We start from the raw sequence: 15574 nt of genomic DNA on the forward strand, positions 1-15574 counted from the left end.
GGATGGTGAGACTTCTTCTCACGTACTTTAGGCATGTTATCAGGAGGGACCAGTCCATGGTGAAGGACATCATGCTTGATAAAAAAAAAAAAATTTTTTTTTTATCAAGGTCAGTGAAAAAGAGGAAGATCCTTAATGAGATGAATTGACACAGTTGCTGCAACAATGGGCTCAAACACAGCAATGATTGTGAGGATTGCACAGGACTAGTCAGCATTTCATTCCGTTGTCCACAGGTTTGCTATGAGTCCTAAATAACTCAATAGCACCTAACAACAACACCACCAATCATTGGACTGACTTCCCAGGGCTGCAGCCAGGATTAAATGAGAGAGTGAATGTGAAGACCTGGCACACAGTAAGCGCTCAGAAGGCATTAGCTAACACCCAGCAGTACCATGGAAAAAAAGTTCCTCGTGATCTGGTTCCATTAAGATTGTTGTGGTTAAGTGCCTTTGAGTCAGCTCCAACTCATAGTGCCCTTTGTATAACAGAATGAAACATTGCCTGGTCCTGCACTATCCTCACAATAGTAGGTATGTTTGAGTCCATTGTTGCAGCCACTGTGTCAATACATATCGTTGAGGGTCCTCCTCTTTTGTGCTGACCCTCTACCAAGCATGATGTCCTTTTTCAGGAATTGGTCCCTCCTGATAACATGTTTAAACTAAGTGATACAGAGTTTCACCATCCTCACTTCTGTTAAGATTATAGCCAAGAAAACCCTATGGAGCAGTTCTATTCTGTAACACATGGGGCTGTCATGAGTCCAAATCGACCCGATGGCAACTAACAACAACCGTAATCTTTATCTGTAGTAGGTCCAATCAGTTCTGACATCGCTACTGATGATCATGTTTGCATGTAAGTCACTATTTTTGCCTATCGTAAGTAAGCCACCGGATTTACATTTGTTTAAAAAAAAAAAAAGTAGGTAAGTACATAGCCTTAGCAGTTTTGCTATCTTTAATACTGAAGGATAACCTATGAGTTTAAATTCAGCTGCCTTCTTTTTGTATAGACCAGTGGAAGCCTTCTCTGTAATTCAGGCCCTGGCCTGCAGTTCTTACGAAGCCAACAACAATTCTGATTCCACTGGGAGCCTTGTGGCATTGAAAGCTTGCAAGTAAGGTCTTTCTGACATTACCAAAGCTAGGTAAGGTATCTGTTTAACAAAAGTCACCTGAAGGAGAAAAGTACATTTTTCTTTTGAATTTAGGAAGGCCTCAATTTAAGCATAGGTCATGTTCTTTTTTTCCTGAAAGGGAAAGTTCAAAGAAAAGAAATGCCTTAAACATTCAATCTTCCTTTTTTAGACAATGTGGTCTCTTAAACAACATACAAACCAGGAAAACAAAGAAGAGACAATCACTGAAGTTTCTGGAGAGAGACTGGATATGCAATTCATAGTTCGGGCAATAGAAGATAGGGTGACAGGATGAGAAATAAGAAAAGAAAGTGCAATACAAAAAAAAAAAAGATAAGGAAAACAAAAAGGTGCTAGAAAAGAGAAAACAGAAAATACAAGAAAAAAATAGAGAGAGAGAGAAGAACAGGGCTAGAATGAAGAGGGAGGTGAAAAGAACCAAAATATGGATCACATTAAAAGGAATATAATTACCATGTGATGCACTATAAGGAATTAGGAGAGACACTAGGACACCAGATTTGAGCCATTCATTTTACCCAACATTTCTTGAGCACCATCTATGTGCTAGTTAGGCCCTGCACCAAGCTCTTGATTTTCCAGTCAACAAAATGGAAACTGTTAGGTCTAGTTTTCCCACTTCTACAAGAAGGGTTCTTGGGATGATCAAATGAGAAAATATGTGAGAAAATGCTTTGAAAGTTAAAAGGGGCCATAAGCACTCCATTATTACTATGAACAATAATATAAAAAACAGACCTACTCACAGCTGTGGCCTTGGAACTCATATTTAATCTACCATGGACCGAGCAGCAAATCCACCTCCTGGTCCTATCTCCCAGGCCCATAGCAGGAAAATGTCCAAACTAAGTTACACAAGCATAATGGGATGTCATTTAGCAATTAAAAATGATAGTTATGTGGGCTCTTTCAATATTTGCCAACATATGAGAAATATGTAAATTAAAGTGATATTTAAAAGACTAAACACAGATACATAGCTATTGACTACAAATATGAAAAATGCATGTGTGTATATACTCAAAAAGATTGTAAGTAAATGCGAAGTGATGTAAGTCATTAAAATTTAGTACACACAACCTCCCTAACAGGGAACACAACAGAGAGTCCCGGACAAAGCAGGGTAAAAATGTGTAACAGAACTCAAATTCACGTAAAAAGACTAGACTTAATGGTCTGACAGAGAGTGGAGGAACCCCTGAAACTATGACCCCAGACGCACTGTTAACCTAGAACTGAAACCATTCCTGAAGCCCACTCTTGAGACAAAGATTAGACAGGACTATAAGACAAAAAATAATACACGTGAGGAACGTGCTTCTTAGTTTAATTAGATATACAAAACCAAAAGGGCAGCACCTGTTCAAAAGCAGGATGAGAAGGCAGGAAGGGACAGGAACGGATCAAATGGACACAGGGAACCCGGGGTAGAAAGGGGGAGTGTGCTGTCACATTGTGGGGATTGCAACTAACGTCACAAAACAATATGTGTATAAATTTTTGAATAAGAAGCTAACTTGAGCTGTAAACACCTTAAAGCATAAGAAAAAAATTAGTATGCATTAATTTTTTTTAAGTTGATTTAGTTAAGAAGGATAATACACAATAGTACACATGGCTGTCTAAAAAACTTACCTTAGCTTTTAAAACAGACTGGCAAGTGCTTGCAACTCTTCCCAAGAGTACCTCCCTAAAGCACCATATCTGCCATACCACTCCCTGCCAGTCCACCTTTCAATCCACCAATCAAAGTCTTTCTTTGCCCTCTTGAGTGTAATGAATTGTAGTAGGCATCATGGAGGATAACAAAATGGTTAAGTACGTGGATTCCGGAATCACAATACCTAGGCTCAAATCTTGGCTCTATTACTTCCTATTTCTGTCATCTTGAGCAACTTACTTAACCTTTCTCTGCTCCAGTTTTTTCATTGTAAAATGGGGATAAAATTAGTACCTACTTTGGAGGATGACTGTGAATATAAAATGCCAAATTGCATTCAAAGCAACGAACACAGAGCTTGTCCCATAATAAGACCTCAGAACAGTCACCCATTATTAGATACTCTGAAAAGGTCACTCACAGAGGACCTGAGTAGTTAACGTCAAGTGCTAGGTAATTGGTAGAAACAACCAGCACACTGTAATTACGATGTGGGAGAGGCCAAGAGGAAGCTGGTCCTGGAAGGGAAGGAAATTGAGCCAGTCATGAGAGACTAATGGGCAGGATTTTGACAATCAAAATAAAGTAGTAACTGGCACATGTTTAAACCGTGTGTCTCTTTCCTTCCTTTCTACTTTTAACTACAGGAGCAGCCACAGCAAGATGTAGGGCAGGGCCAACCCACATGGTAAAAGCTATTGGAAAACGGCACTGGCTCCCACCTCTCTGCCATCAAGTCCCCATGTCTGGAGGCAGAGAGCGGGCATAGTGACTCGTACAGGGCTCTTTCCCAGGTTCTTGATCATGTTCAACATGACCTGACGTTATTTATTACACTGCGCTGTAGTTGCAGCAGCTTATTCCAAAAAAAAAAAAAAGGATTTGTTGCTTTTAGTCTGTGCATTTCCTCTTTCTTTACCAATTTTTAGGGCCTTCTTCTTTCAGAAATTATGACAATAAATGGGCAAATCGGTGGAAGCGATTGAAATGTTTTTATGATTTGGAAGAAAAATGTTAGCAGGTTTTCTAATCAGTCAGCAAATGGCTCCACTCAAGCTCAAGGTGCAAATACTTGTCAAACCCAACACTGGTGGGGAATAATTACTGACTGGTCTTCAGTGCTCTTCAGCAGGCAAAAACATAGCAAACCTAAGCCTCTTGGTGACCCGTCTGCCTACCCACAGAGAAAAGAAGTGAGGGAGGAATGGAGGAAGGAAAGGAAGGAATGCCGGCCAGCCACAATCTAAGTACAGGTTCATACTTTTGTTTTTCACCAACAAATTGTTAAAAATATTAACATCGGTTAGTGCAGATTTTCATACATTGTTCTTTAAACCAGTGATTAGCTCTGTAAGAGGCTATAATAAAATAAGTGGGGGCGGGGGGGACCTACAGTTAAATGTTTGGGAAATGACACCCAGTCTCCTTTACAGTAGTTTCACAATGCACCTATATTTATTTAAGGTTCTGAGAAATCCTGTAGTAAACAAACTTGCATAACTTTAACTGAGAGGTTCCCAAACTTATTTGGCCAGGAGTGTTATTTTGCATATAACACCTATTAACCATTGCTTAGGATTCGAGTTCCATGGAACACAATATGAAAACATTCAGAGTGATATTTCTTTACTGTCACTTGTTTTCTTTTCGCTTACATCCTGGCACAGATTTACAAAGAAGGTGAACAAGTATTTTTTAAAAAATTGAGTCATAAAACAATAACAAATAGAAATTTTTAACCACCCAGAATTCCATCACCCTAATGCAGTAACAGTCCCTGAATGGCTCAAATGGTTAAGCACTTGGCTACTAACGAAAAGAATGTGGGTTCAAGTCCACCCAGAGGAAGCTTGAAAGAAAGGTCTTGCAGTCGAGTTCCAAAAAATCAACCACTGATTTTGGAGCACAGTTCTACTCTGATACACATGGGGTCTCTATGAGTTGGAATTGACTGGGCAGCAAGGGGTTAATAAATCAAACGTTTTAATTTTTCTAGTCTTTCCCTGTACAATGTTAGAACTGCAGCATTATATCTCCTTTTCTGCATAATAACTCAAACATATAGCCAGCCATACCATTTGGTATTCCACAAAGCTCAAGTCTATGTTTTCCTCCTTAGTCTCACCTTTTTCTATAAAGAGGAGAAATGTTTCAGCTGAGAAAGACAAATGGAAAGAGCACTCAGGCTTTGAATTTTTTGATCATGTTGCTGAGATTTGGGTGAAAATTTTGGGGGGAAAAAAAAAATCTGTGAAGGAAAAAACCTGGCTATCGATAGCACTTCACCACGTCTGCTGCAATCTTATCCACTTCTGCCTTTCACTCCAGCTCATTTATCTTTGTTGAAAACCTTCAGCCCTGGCCTAAATCTCACAAACTATATATTTGCTTTGATAGGCTTGGCGGAACAAAACCCCACATATGACATCTCCATATGTGATAACACATTAAAGTTATTGGACCTGTTCCCAGGATGTGTTTACTCTTGTCTGTATAACAGATTAGATGTAATTTTCTTTTTTAAACAGCTAAGTATAATTAAGAGTTCTCTGATGATGATCTTAGGTACAGCTCAGATAGAGAATAAATCCTGTGAGTAAATCCTACCATCCTACAAGAGAGGGAGTAGAGAGGGTTCTCCTCCCGGGCTTCCAGTGCACGAGGATTCCGAAGGACAGTGCAAACACATCCCACTGATGGCCCTCCACGGGGCAGATTATCATCTGCTTTGTCTGTCATCGCATGGCTTCTCTTAACAGCTTCCCAAGTTCAGGTAAAAGTCATCTAAACATTCCATGAGGTTAACTAGGACCTGACTGAGGCAACATTTTAGTTACCAAAAAAAAAAAAAAAAAATTCCAGGACTTTGGGTTCAGGGTCAAACAAAGATAGTGCATGAGCTCCTGGTGGCTACAGTAAGAAACCTGTGTTTACTTACCCCCTCAGCTATCTCTGGATGCCCCTCTGTCACCCCAAATTCACATACATCATCTTCCTTACTGCCTCTCAGATGTGCTCCTGCCCCTTGGTATGTGGTACTATCCATTAAGCTCCCTTTTCCTTAGCCCCAGGTCTGAGAGATCACCAAGTTCTGTTGCTTCTGTTAGGTTGAACCATATGAAACTGCCACCGTTAGACCATTTTTGCCCACAAAACAACAATTTCACGTGGATTGACCTAATATATCATTAATACTTAATGAAGCCCTGCTCTCTTTTCTTCATTCCTCCCAGCAATTTTCTCACTTAAAGGCCTTTATTTCTCTCCTGGATTCCTGCAACTACCTCCTAATCAGTCTTTTCTTCTTCCAAGCAATCTCTTAACAGAAATGCACACGTAACACTCCCCTGCTGAAAACTTTCAAGAGTTATCCATAACCTTGATGATAAAGTATGTTCTGTTTAACCCCAGCGTACAAAGTCTTCATGATCTGACCCGTACTTACTTCTCCTTCAGGTACCACCACTCCATACTCAGGATTTGCATTCTACTTAACTGTTAGTTGGTACCTTGTTGAAAACGTCATATTCTGTTGCCTATTTCCTTGAATATCCTGCCCTCAAAATCCCTAAAACCCTCTAATTCTAACTTACCTTTCAAAATCACCTTAGGTATCAAAAGACATGCTCCAGACAGACTCTACTACCCCCTCCACATATATGTTCCCACCCCACTCCATCTGGGTTAGGGTCCTCTTCCCACAGGCTCATCTAATACGGTGTACTGTGAATACAGGACCACAGCAATATTATAGCAACACATATCCCTCTCCTTCACTAAACTGTGTATTTCTTGAATGCAGGCACGACATCTTCTTCATCTTTGTATCCTCAGAGCATAGGACAGTGCCTAACATGGAGAGTATGCTTAATAATTGTTTGATGAATCAATAAATGAACAAATACATTGATAGGTGGGAAGTGTTTGGAAAGGGCATACATTTATTGAAAAAGCAAACTTTGGGGTCAATGCACTTCTCTGAAAGTTACTGGTCAAATTTTTCCATAACAAATATTAGTACACAGTTGCTACCCAACAAAAGGATTTCTGAGCACCAGAAAATGGTTACCTTATTTAAAATCATTATTTAATACACTTAATTCCCAGAACAGCCAAGATTTGTCTCCTCTGATTATGTTAATGGGACCTGCTTTTTAGGGCTGGGGACCCCGAGTCATTTAGCCCAGTCCCATGATTCTCTAGTCTAATGGTTCCCTATTAGCCTTAAAAAAATTAACATATCTCCTAATCACCTAATTTACCATCAAAAAGGGCTCTGGACATTGGAGAGAACAGAGCTCACTAAAAATTAAATTTTTCCAATCTGCTAATATAACCATTTATAAAATACGTCCCTATATAAAATTTTTAGCGTCCACATGCAGAATAGGTTGGAAATAGAAGTCATTATGAAGGATGCTGTTCAGGTCCTACCTTCTAACTCTTCTCCCTGATTATAATCTTCCCTTGCTCCAGTCCCTTTTTCACCCAGCTTGCAGATTTCCAACCTATAACACACCTTTAGTCAAGTCACAACCCTTTCCAAACTTCTCATGGCCCTATTGCCCACAAGATTCAGTTCAAGGTTTTGACCTCAAATTTTGGGTTCTCTATATTCTGGTTCCAACTAAAATTTTCCCATTTCATCTAATATGAATTAATATAATTCATGTTCTTCAGTCAGGTGGGCCACTCACTGGCCATGAAGAACCCACATGCCTTACCCCTCTGAGCATATTTCATGGTGGAACCACACCTGGAAAGCCCCCCTGACCTCAGTGTGCTTCTGAGAATCTTGGTATGATACCTTCCATACCTTGGTTTTTGCTGTCTCCTCAGAACTCCTACAGCCTACGCTGTGAATATAGGACCACAGCAATATCACAGTCAACACATATCCCCTTACTGCCATTGGCATTGTTACCCATAAATTGTTTTACACTATTTGTTAACTTCACTTGTGTTTTTGGCTTAAGCTGCCTGGAAGATATCTGAGTCCCTCACAGCAGCAACTCAGTGCTTGTTCTCAGTAAATATTTTCTAATGTACTTTAACCACGTCAAGAACCTCTTAGTTCTCATGGTAACTGCTTCTCCATATCCTAAAGAATCAGCAGCTGAACTCAAGCTTACAAACCATAACAGCCCCTGTTATCCTCAGATTCCCTTTCAGAAGTAGGCACTAGTACCTCCCATCTGTCCACTTCCCAAGTCAGTCCTGACTACAACTGGCAGTGCTGGCAATAGGCTTACACCCGACAGCTGTTGGGGCTTCTAATTAGTTTTAAGCCCAAATTCTCTGAGCTTCTACTTTCCCTTGCTCCTAAAATGTCAGCAGTCTTTAGAAGCGGGCTTCTGCCTTGAATCCCAGCAGTGTGTTTGGTGGTAGCTTTGCTCTTGACTGTTCAGTTTTCCTAGGGTATGGACTTGCCCTCCAACCTCTGTCCTTAGCAAAAGTCATGTGTCAAAATGAAAGGACTAAGGGAACATGATGCCATCATCACCAGCTAATCTTGGAGCACTGTCATTGACTCGCTGTGCCCCCGTCCATCAGACTGAACAACTGAGGTATCAGTGCCAGCCCAACTGAATGTTTCTGCTGGATGCTGTGAATTACACAATTGGTCACATCCTTCTCCCTGTCCAGGGACAAACGCTATGGTCAGATCAGCCCCTCCAGCATGTTTTCTCAACTTTCCCACTTACCCTTCAGCATCCCAGAATGCCTCCCTGTCAAGAAGCCCATTAGAGCTGTGAAAACAGCTGTGCCAGCAAATTTATGCAAATTTCTCCTATAATTTGGTGAAATGGGTCAAGAAATATATAGTAACCCAGTAACCAGTTTCCATCAAGTTAATTCTGACTCATGGTGACCTCATGCATGTCAGAGTACAACTATGCTCCATAGGGTTTTCAATGGTTGACTTTTCAAAGTAGATTGCCAGGCCTTTCTTCCCAGATTCCTCCAGGCAGACTCAAACTTCCAACTTTTTGATTAGCAGCCAAGCACATTAACCATTTGTACTGCTCAGGAACTCCATATAATAACCTGCTAACCTGAAAATTCCTCTCTCCAGACTAAGTTCTTTGGGAGCAGGGTTACTATCTTATTCCTTTTTTTTTTTTTTGTATTCTGAGCATCTGACCATTAGTAATAGATTTAAGCACTCATAATTGTTTGTTGTGACTGGATGAGCACAAACACTGCATGGCTCCTTCATCGCTATTCAAATTCCAGACTGCTTTCCTAATTTATTTTTTTGAGATCTGAGTTTTCAAATGAGGAAAATTCTATCTTCCGAGCCAACTGATCCATTTATAGGTTAATCCTCCCCAGTTTTTGTGCCTGGCCTGACAATAAAGTTTCTTTATTGCAAGAGACAGGAGATAATATAGACAAGACCAACTTTGGAGTGATTGTTTTTAAAAGGGGTTTTATTATCTTAGACGAAGGATGCCAAATGCATATGATGTACTATTACTTCAATCTTTATTAATGTGAAGTTCTAAGTTTTTTTCGGCAATCTCAGAGTGTTACTAGAAAATTCCATTTGAATTCATAGATATATACTAAATGCCTGTTAGGAAGCGGTGAATAAGAGACAAGCATCTCCCAACAAAGAAATTCTAATCTGATGACAAAGGACAAGTACAAGGGTCTTCTTAAGCCTGGTATGAAAAACCCCAGCCACTAACCAGTGATTTCTGGGGACTACAAAGGAGTTCTCACTCACCAGCACAGTACCCCATGAGGTTGAGGAACTGCTCCTCCTTGCAGTTGGTCCTGCAGCTTCCACCCATAAGGGTGACATGAGGGTGACAAGAGGTGCAATTAGATTCCGACGGGCCGTGGCACTGCCTGCAGGTTGGGTGGCATTCTAGGTGGAAAAATAAGAAACAGGATTCAAATTAGCAGCTTGGCTTGTGAATTCATGATGTATGTAATATGCCTTTGCAAAGTACATTAAGGGCAGACTTCAACTCTAATCATCTTTTGAACGTTCCTGAGCAAGACTTCATGTCCTCAGACTTGACCAAAACCAAACAAATGAAACCTGTTGCAGTCGAGCTGATTCTGACTCATGGTTATCCTGTATGTTACAGGGTAGAACTGCTCCACAGGGTTTTCTTGGCTGCAGTCTTTATGGAAGCAGTTCACCAGGTCTTCCATGGAGTCATTGGGTGGGCTCGAAAAGCCACCATTTAGGTTAGTAGCTGACTGAAAACCATTTGTGCTGCCAGACCCCAAGAGGCGGCATTTATGGTATCAATAAGAATACTCTTCAAGGACAGAACTGGATTCTAGAACCACAAAAATTTGAGTAATCGGCCATGCATTCCAGAGGGGCCAGCATACGCATCCCTATCTGTGCAAATAAGGAAGTTCAAATCAGAGTCACAAAGAAAAGTGTGTTGTAAGCACTCTTCCTACCCTGCCCCCTAAAATCCCATGACTCAAGGAGAGAGGAGGACAGGAGCAAGAGGGAGACATTTTTGCTTCACAGCAATTTCTGTTAGGCAAGGAGAGAACCACATACAGAATATAATACCAAAACTTTTCATCAGAGTCAGATGCCATCCACAGTCTTCCTTCAGTCCACAACCTGATGCCTGTTTTAGTAGTAATACTTAATCAAAATATGAAGAACAGAAAAAGTCTCTTTCTGGGGCTCATTATGGGCTGGGTCTGAAGTTCAACTTCTTAAATGAAATTATGTCAAACCTATGTTTTCCCTAGAAAAACCACCAAATAAACAAGAGGTACTACATTTAAAAACACAGGTGAGTCACTTTAAGGTGTAGGCACTAGAGGTAAGGATGGCAAGGAATAAAAGACGGTTGCAGCTACAGCTGTGTTCCTGCTGCCAAGGCAGGCAACTGGGGCAAGAGCATGGAAGGAGACTGAAGGATTTCTCTGCCACGGATGAGGAAGTCTGACTGTGTCTGCTCCCAAGAGGAGGGGAGGCAAGGGACTGGAGCTGGGTAGAGGTTGTTGGAACTGATGACAAAGAATTCCCTTCTGGCACATACCTGGTGGAAAGCAAAGACACAGATTTCAAGTAAAGTCAACAGCCTCTCACTTCTTCTGGCAAGAGGCCAGTAGAAGATAAAGAGTTGCCAAAAAAAAGCAAGTAAAAAAATAAATTACTGATTAGAAGGATAGCACTAACGATCACCTCATTCTACATTCCTGAGGCTCTTAACTATGAAACACCCGTCCAAAAGATACTAGGGTTCTCAAAAATTTCTACCACCCAGTTTTTTCTCCCTGCCAGAATACTTCCAGCGACCTGGGTACCCTTCCGCTCATGGTACCATTTTATCTGCTGGCTTCAAGTAGATGGAGAAGGGAACAGAGGAGTTACAGATACTCAGACATTACTCCTCCAAATAATTTTACATACTTGAAAACAAAATGGGCTAGGATGAAAGCACCTAATGATAGAAACAGCTTTCAAAGGCAACCCTAATGACAAAGAAAATGAGAAGACTCCCCAGAGAGCTTGACAGAGAGTTTAAAGGCAAACTAGCCCACCAGGGACCTAGAGAGATTAAAAGGGTACTTGAAAAAAGTAAGAAAATTCCAGAAGAAGAATACTATTGATCTTCAATTGCCTAAATTTGTGCTCACACTAAATTTCCTCTTTGGAGGAAAAAGCTAGAGGAATTTGACAAATAATTGCATGTTTTCTGATCCCAGGTCCTCCAAGTAAGATAAATTCATGACAATAAGCTTTTTCTTATAAGCTGGCCTCAACGGTCTATTTTTAGAAATAATAATCTTGATAGAACGTGCTGTTTTTTTTTTTCCCTCCCTGTGTACACAAGAAAACACAGTGCTACAATAAGGTGTTTTAATTTTAGTATTCTGTCAATTCCAACAAAATCTTGCACTAATCTCAACTAATAATTTCAAGGATCTCTGTCACTGAAATATAAAGGTGCTCTTAAAAACATATTGCAGTAACATGTCAAGGAAGGAAATAATTCTCCCTCCTCTTGCTCTATTCTGCTCTAGCCAAGGGAAATGGGGCTGTGAACTGCACAGAGTCAATGCCAAATACCTTAACATATGCAAAGACATCAGCATCTGTGGTAGCTTGTCTTCTAGATGACCACCATCAGTTACTTCCCCCACTGTATGTATAAGCTATTCCTCCACCACCTCAGATCTAGGCTGTCCTACTTTGACCAACAAAGTATAGCAGAAGTGAAAGTGTGACTTCTAAAGTTAGGTCCTAAGAAGAATTACAGGTTCTGTTTAGGACTCTTGGAATACTCGTTCTGGAAGAAGCCAGCTGACATACAATAAGCCTTACTACCTGTGACTGTCATGCTGTGAGGAAGCTCAACTAGCCACAAGAAGAGGTCTCATAGATTGAGAGATGCCTAACCAACCGAGGTGCCAGACATGTCAATGAAAAATCCACCTACAGTACTCCGAGAGAGCTGCCCAGCTGAGCCCAACAACCCCCAAAACTATAAAAAAAAATGAAAGATAATAATAAATTGTTGTTTTAAGCCACTAATTTTGGATGGCTTGTTGTGCAAGAACAGAAGACCAGAGTAGCACCTCAATGACAAAGTAAAAGATCTCCCTAGTGTCCTTGACTGTCTCAATCCTCAAATTTCAAATCTTTCCTCCATCTTTTTATGTGAAACGAAATGGAATAGTATACAGCCACAAAAATATATATGGGTGTGTATATATTTATATATACTCATACTATATATATATATAATTATATACATATATGCACACACACGTATATACACAGATATATATAATTTTCCATGACATCAGAAATTGTTTATAACTTAATGTTTAGGAGAAATAAATCAGAAACATGAATTTTTAAAATTTTAAAACAACCACAGCAACAAACAGTTATGCTAAACTGAGTTCTAGTTCTGATAGGACATAAAAGTGATCATTTACTCCCTGAGGGGAGTTATCTATTCAGATCATGGTCTCCCAGGTAAGAGAAAACCCAGGTCAGAGTTCTCATGAGAAAATATTTTATCACTCAAATATCACCATCTTAAAGGTAAAGCTATTCAAATTTTTCACTTCATTCATGCTTCCTTATTGGGGGAATAGAATTTACTTGTTCTCTTTGAAGGAACATCTAGGTTAATTGGCATAACATAGCTTATAAAGAAAATGTTCTGCATCCTACTTTGGTGAGTAGTGTCTGGGGTCTTAAAAGCTTGTGAGCAGCCATCTCAGATACTCCACTGGTCCCAGCCCATCTGGAGCAAGCGAGAATGAAGAAAACCAAAGACAGAGGGGAAAGATCAGTCCAAAGGACTAATGGACCACAGGTACCACTGCCTCCACCAGGCTGAGTCCAGCACAACTAGATGGTGCCCAGCTACCACCAGTGACTGCTCTGACAGGGATCATAATAGATGGTCCCAGACAGAGCTGGAAAAAATGTAGAACAAAATTCTAACTCACACACACACAAAAAAAGACCAGACTTACTGGCCTGACAGAAATTGGAGAAACCCTGAGAATATGGCCCCTGGACACCCTTTCAGCTCAGTAATGAAGTAACTCCTGAGGTTCAGCCAAAGATTAGACAGGCCCATAAAACAAACAACACATGTGTCTATGAGACTAAATGGCACACCAGCCCCAGGGCAAGGACGAGAAGGCAGGAGGGGACAAGAAAGCTGGATGAATGGAAATGGGGAATCCAAGGTCCAGAAGTGGAGAGTGTTGACACATCGCAGGGTTGGCAACATCACCAAAAAAATATGTGTACTGTTTAATGAGAAACTAATTCACTCTGTAAACCTTCATCTAAAGCACAAAAAAAAAGTAAAAGAAATTTACTTACTGTCCTTACTCTATACCTTTACTCCTGCAAGCTCAAGACAAGACTTTACAGCCCCACCCCAGCTCCCTAATACGACAAGTTTCTAATCACAGTATCTGGCTGAACTGTGAAGACAAAGCATGGGCATAGGGAACATGCCCAGCATGTTATATACTTACCTTTACAGCTGTCTTCCTGGTTAAAGTATCCGTCTGGGCACTGGGACAGGCACTGCCCATCCAACAGCACACGAGGAGGCTGGCAGGATGTGCAGTTATGCGGGCTCTTCCCTGCACATCCAAAGCAGGATTGGTGACAGGCTGGGAGAAAGATAAAGCAGAGGAGACAATCAGGAAAGCTGCCACATGACAAGTGCTGTAGTTCTGTCTCTCACTTCAGCATTCCTGTGTTGAAATAAGTTCTGGGCTTGGTTCTCCTAAGGAGAGGGCACACATCTCACATACTTCTTTTTGTAAAGGCCGTCTCCTGTAAAGTGAGCATTTTCAGAACACAGGTTAAATAAGGTGCAAATGCCACAAAACAGAAATAACCATTTGAAGACTCATGTATTTCTTGCTTCCCAATCTTCCATTCTCAGAGAATGTCAAATAAAGATCAGGAAGCCATAAAATAGCTCCTTGACCATCACACAGAGGTCATGGGATCTTATCAGGCAGCTTAAAGACAAAAGGCAGTGGAAGCTTCACTTATGATTCTACAAAGGTCTATATGGTGCCTACTCTGTGATGAATCTTGGGCATACACAGACGAAAAGAATTAGCCACCATCTTGAGCTGCTCAATCTAGTTACAACAACAGACAATGGAATATAGTGAAAGGGAGACAGGGTGCAGCACTGACAAGAAGAATGTCTCAATGCAGTTCTACACGACCTTGACTAAATTAGTGTTTCTCAAGGCTCCTTCTTCCTCCTTTATAAAATGAGGACATAAACAGCACATACTGCATGCAGTGTTGTGGACACTAATTGGGCTGATGTATGTAAAGTTCTTACAATGCTGCTGGACACCACAGTCAGCGCTTAATAAATCTTAGTTGTAATTATTAACACTAAGTGCAACGTTAGAAGTACCCACAGGTATAATAGTGGAAGCAAAGAGACAGAAACATCTCTGCTTGCTTATATCAGACCTGTAAAGATAAAAGGAATATTTGTGTTATTTTCTGAAAATGGCCAGCCATTTACCTCCAATCATTTGTTCATTAAATTTTTATTGAGATTCAAGCTAGTCAAGGGGCTGGTGATACAATGTTGAGTAAAACAAAGACATGTTTCTTAACCACATGGATGACCCTGTGCTCTTCAGACCAACTTCTGCCCAATGGACAAGATCCATCTGACTGCAGGGACACACCTCTGAGTCTCTTCTTTGCCTCTTCTACCTTCCCTATTAAAAGCCCCAAAGATTTACAGGCCAGCAGGGTTGGAAGAACTGGATGTGATTTTTACACCACTGAAGTCTCCATTTCAGTGAACTCCCCCCACAAAAATGTAACATACAACCGTCAGTGCAGGTGGGGAAGATACTCAGCTAGGGTGTCCTAGTCTCGCACTACTGGTTATTAAAGTAATAAACTACTTCCATATAGGTTGGTATATGGCTGCCTACCCTAACTAAGCTCTCTGTTGCTTCCCTGCAGCCTTAGCCCCACATAGCCCTCATTCCTGCTGTACCCATAACCCAGATGGGAAAGCATTAATACCTGCGCAGGAGGCCTCCAGACTGCTGCTGAGCTGAGGCCAGTGCCCATTCTGATTGGGCAGTGTCTTCCCCTCACTGGTTAGTAAATATTTTCATTATCATCCCTAATACACTGTAGAGCTTTGCAGAAATTCGTATCTATTCAAGGGTATTTGTTACTATATGTAAAACAGAACCTAGAGCCCCATATTTTTAAT

The 15574-nt window shown here is 40.7% G+C and overlaps 1 protein-coding gene across 1 annotated transcript in view; it reads right to left on the bottom strand.

The window, feature by feature from the left end:
* The window catches only part of FRAS1 (Fraser extracellular matrix complex subunit 1), a 524357-nt gene that overhangs the window by 213600 nt on the left and 295183 nt on the right, over positions 1 to 15574 (bottom strand). The window contains exons 19-20 of the mRNA XM_064285669.1: positions 13833 to 13973; positions 9562 to 9705 (exon numbers count right to left, since the gene is read on the bottom strand). Of these exons, the coding sequence (XP_064141739.1) occupies positions 9562 to 9705; positions 13833 to 13973 (285 nt within the window). The remainder of the gene's footprint in view (positions 1 to 9561; positions 9706 to 13832; positions 13974 to 15574) is intronic.

This window comes from Loxodonta africana, chromosome 5 (genome assembly GCF_030014295.1).
Source record: "Loxodonta africana isolate mLoxAfr1 chromosome 5, mLoxAfr1.hap2, whole genome shotgun sequence".
NCBI lineage: Eukaryota > Metazoa > Chordata > Mammalia > Proboscidea > Elephantidae > Loxodonta > Loxodonta africana.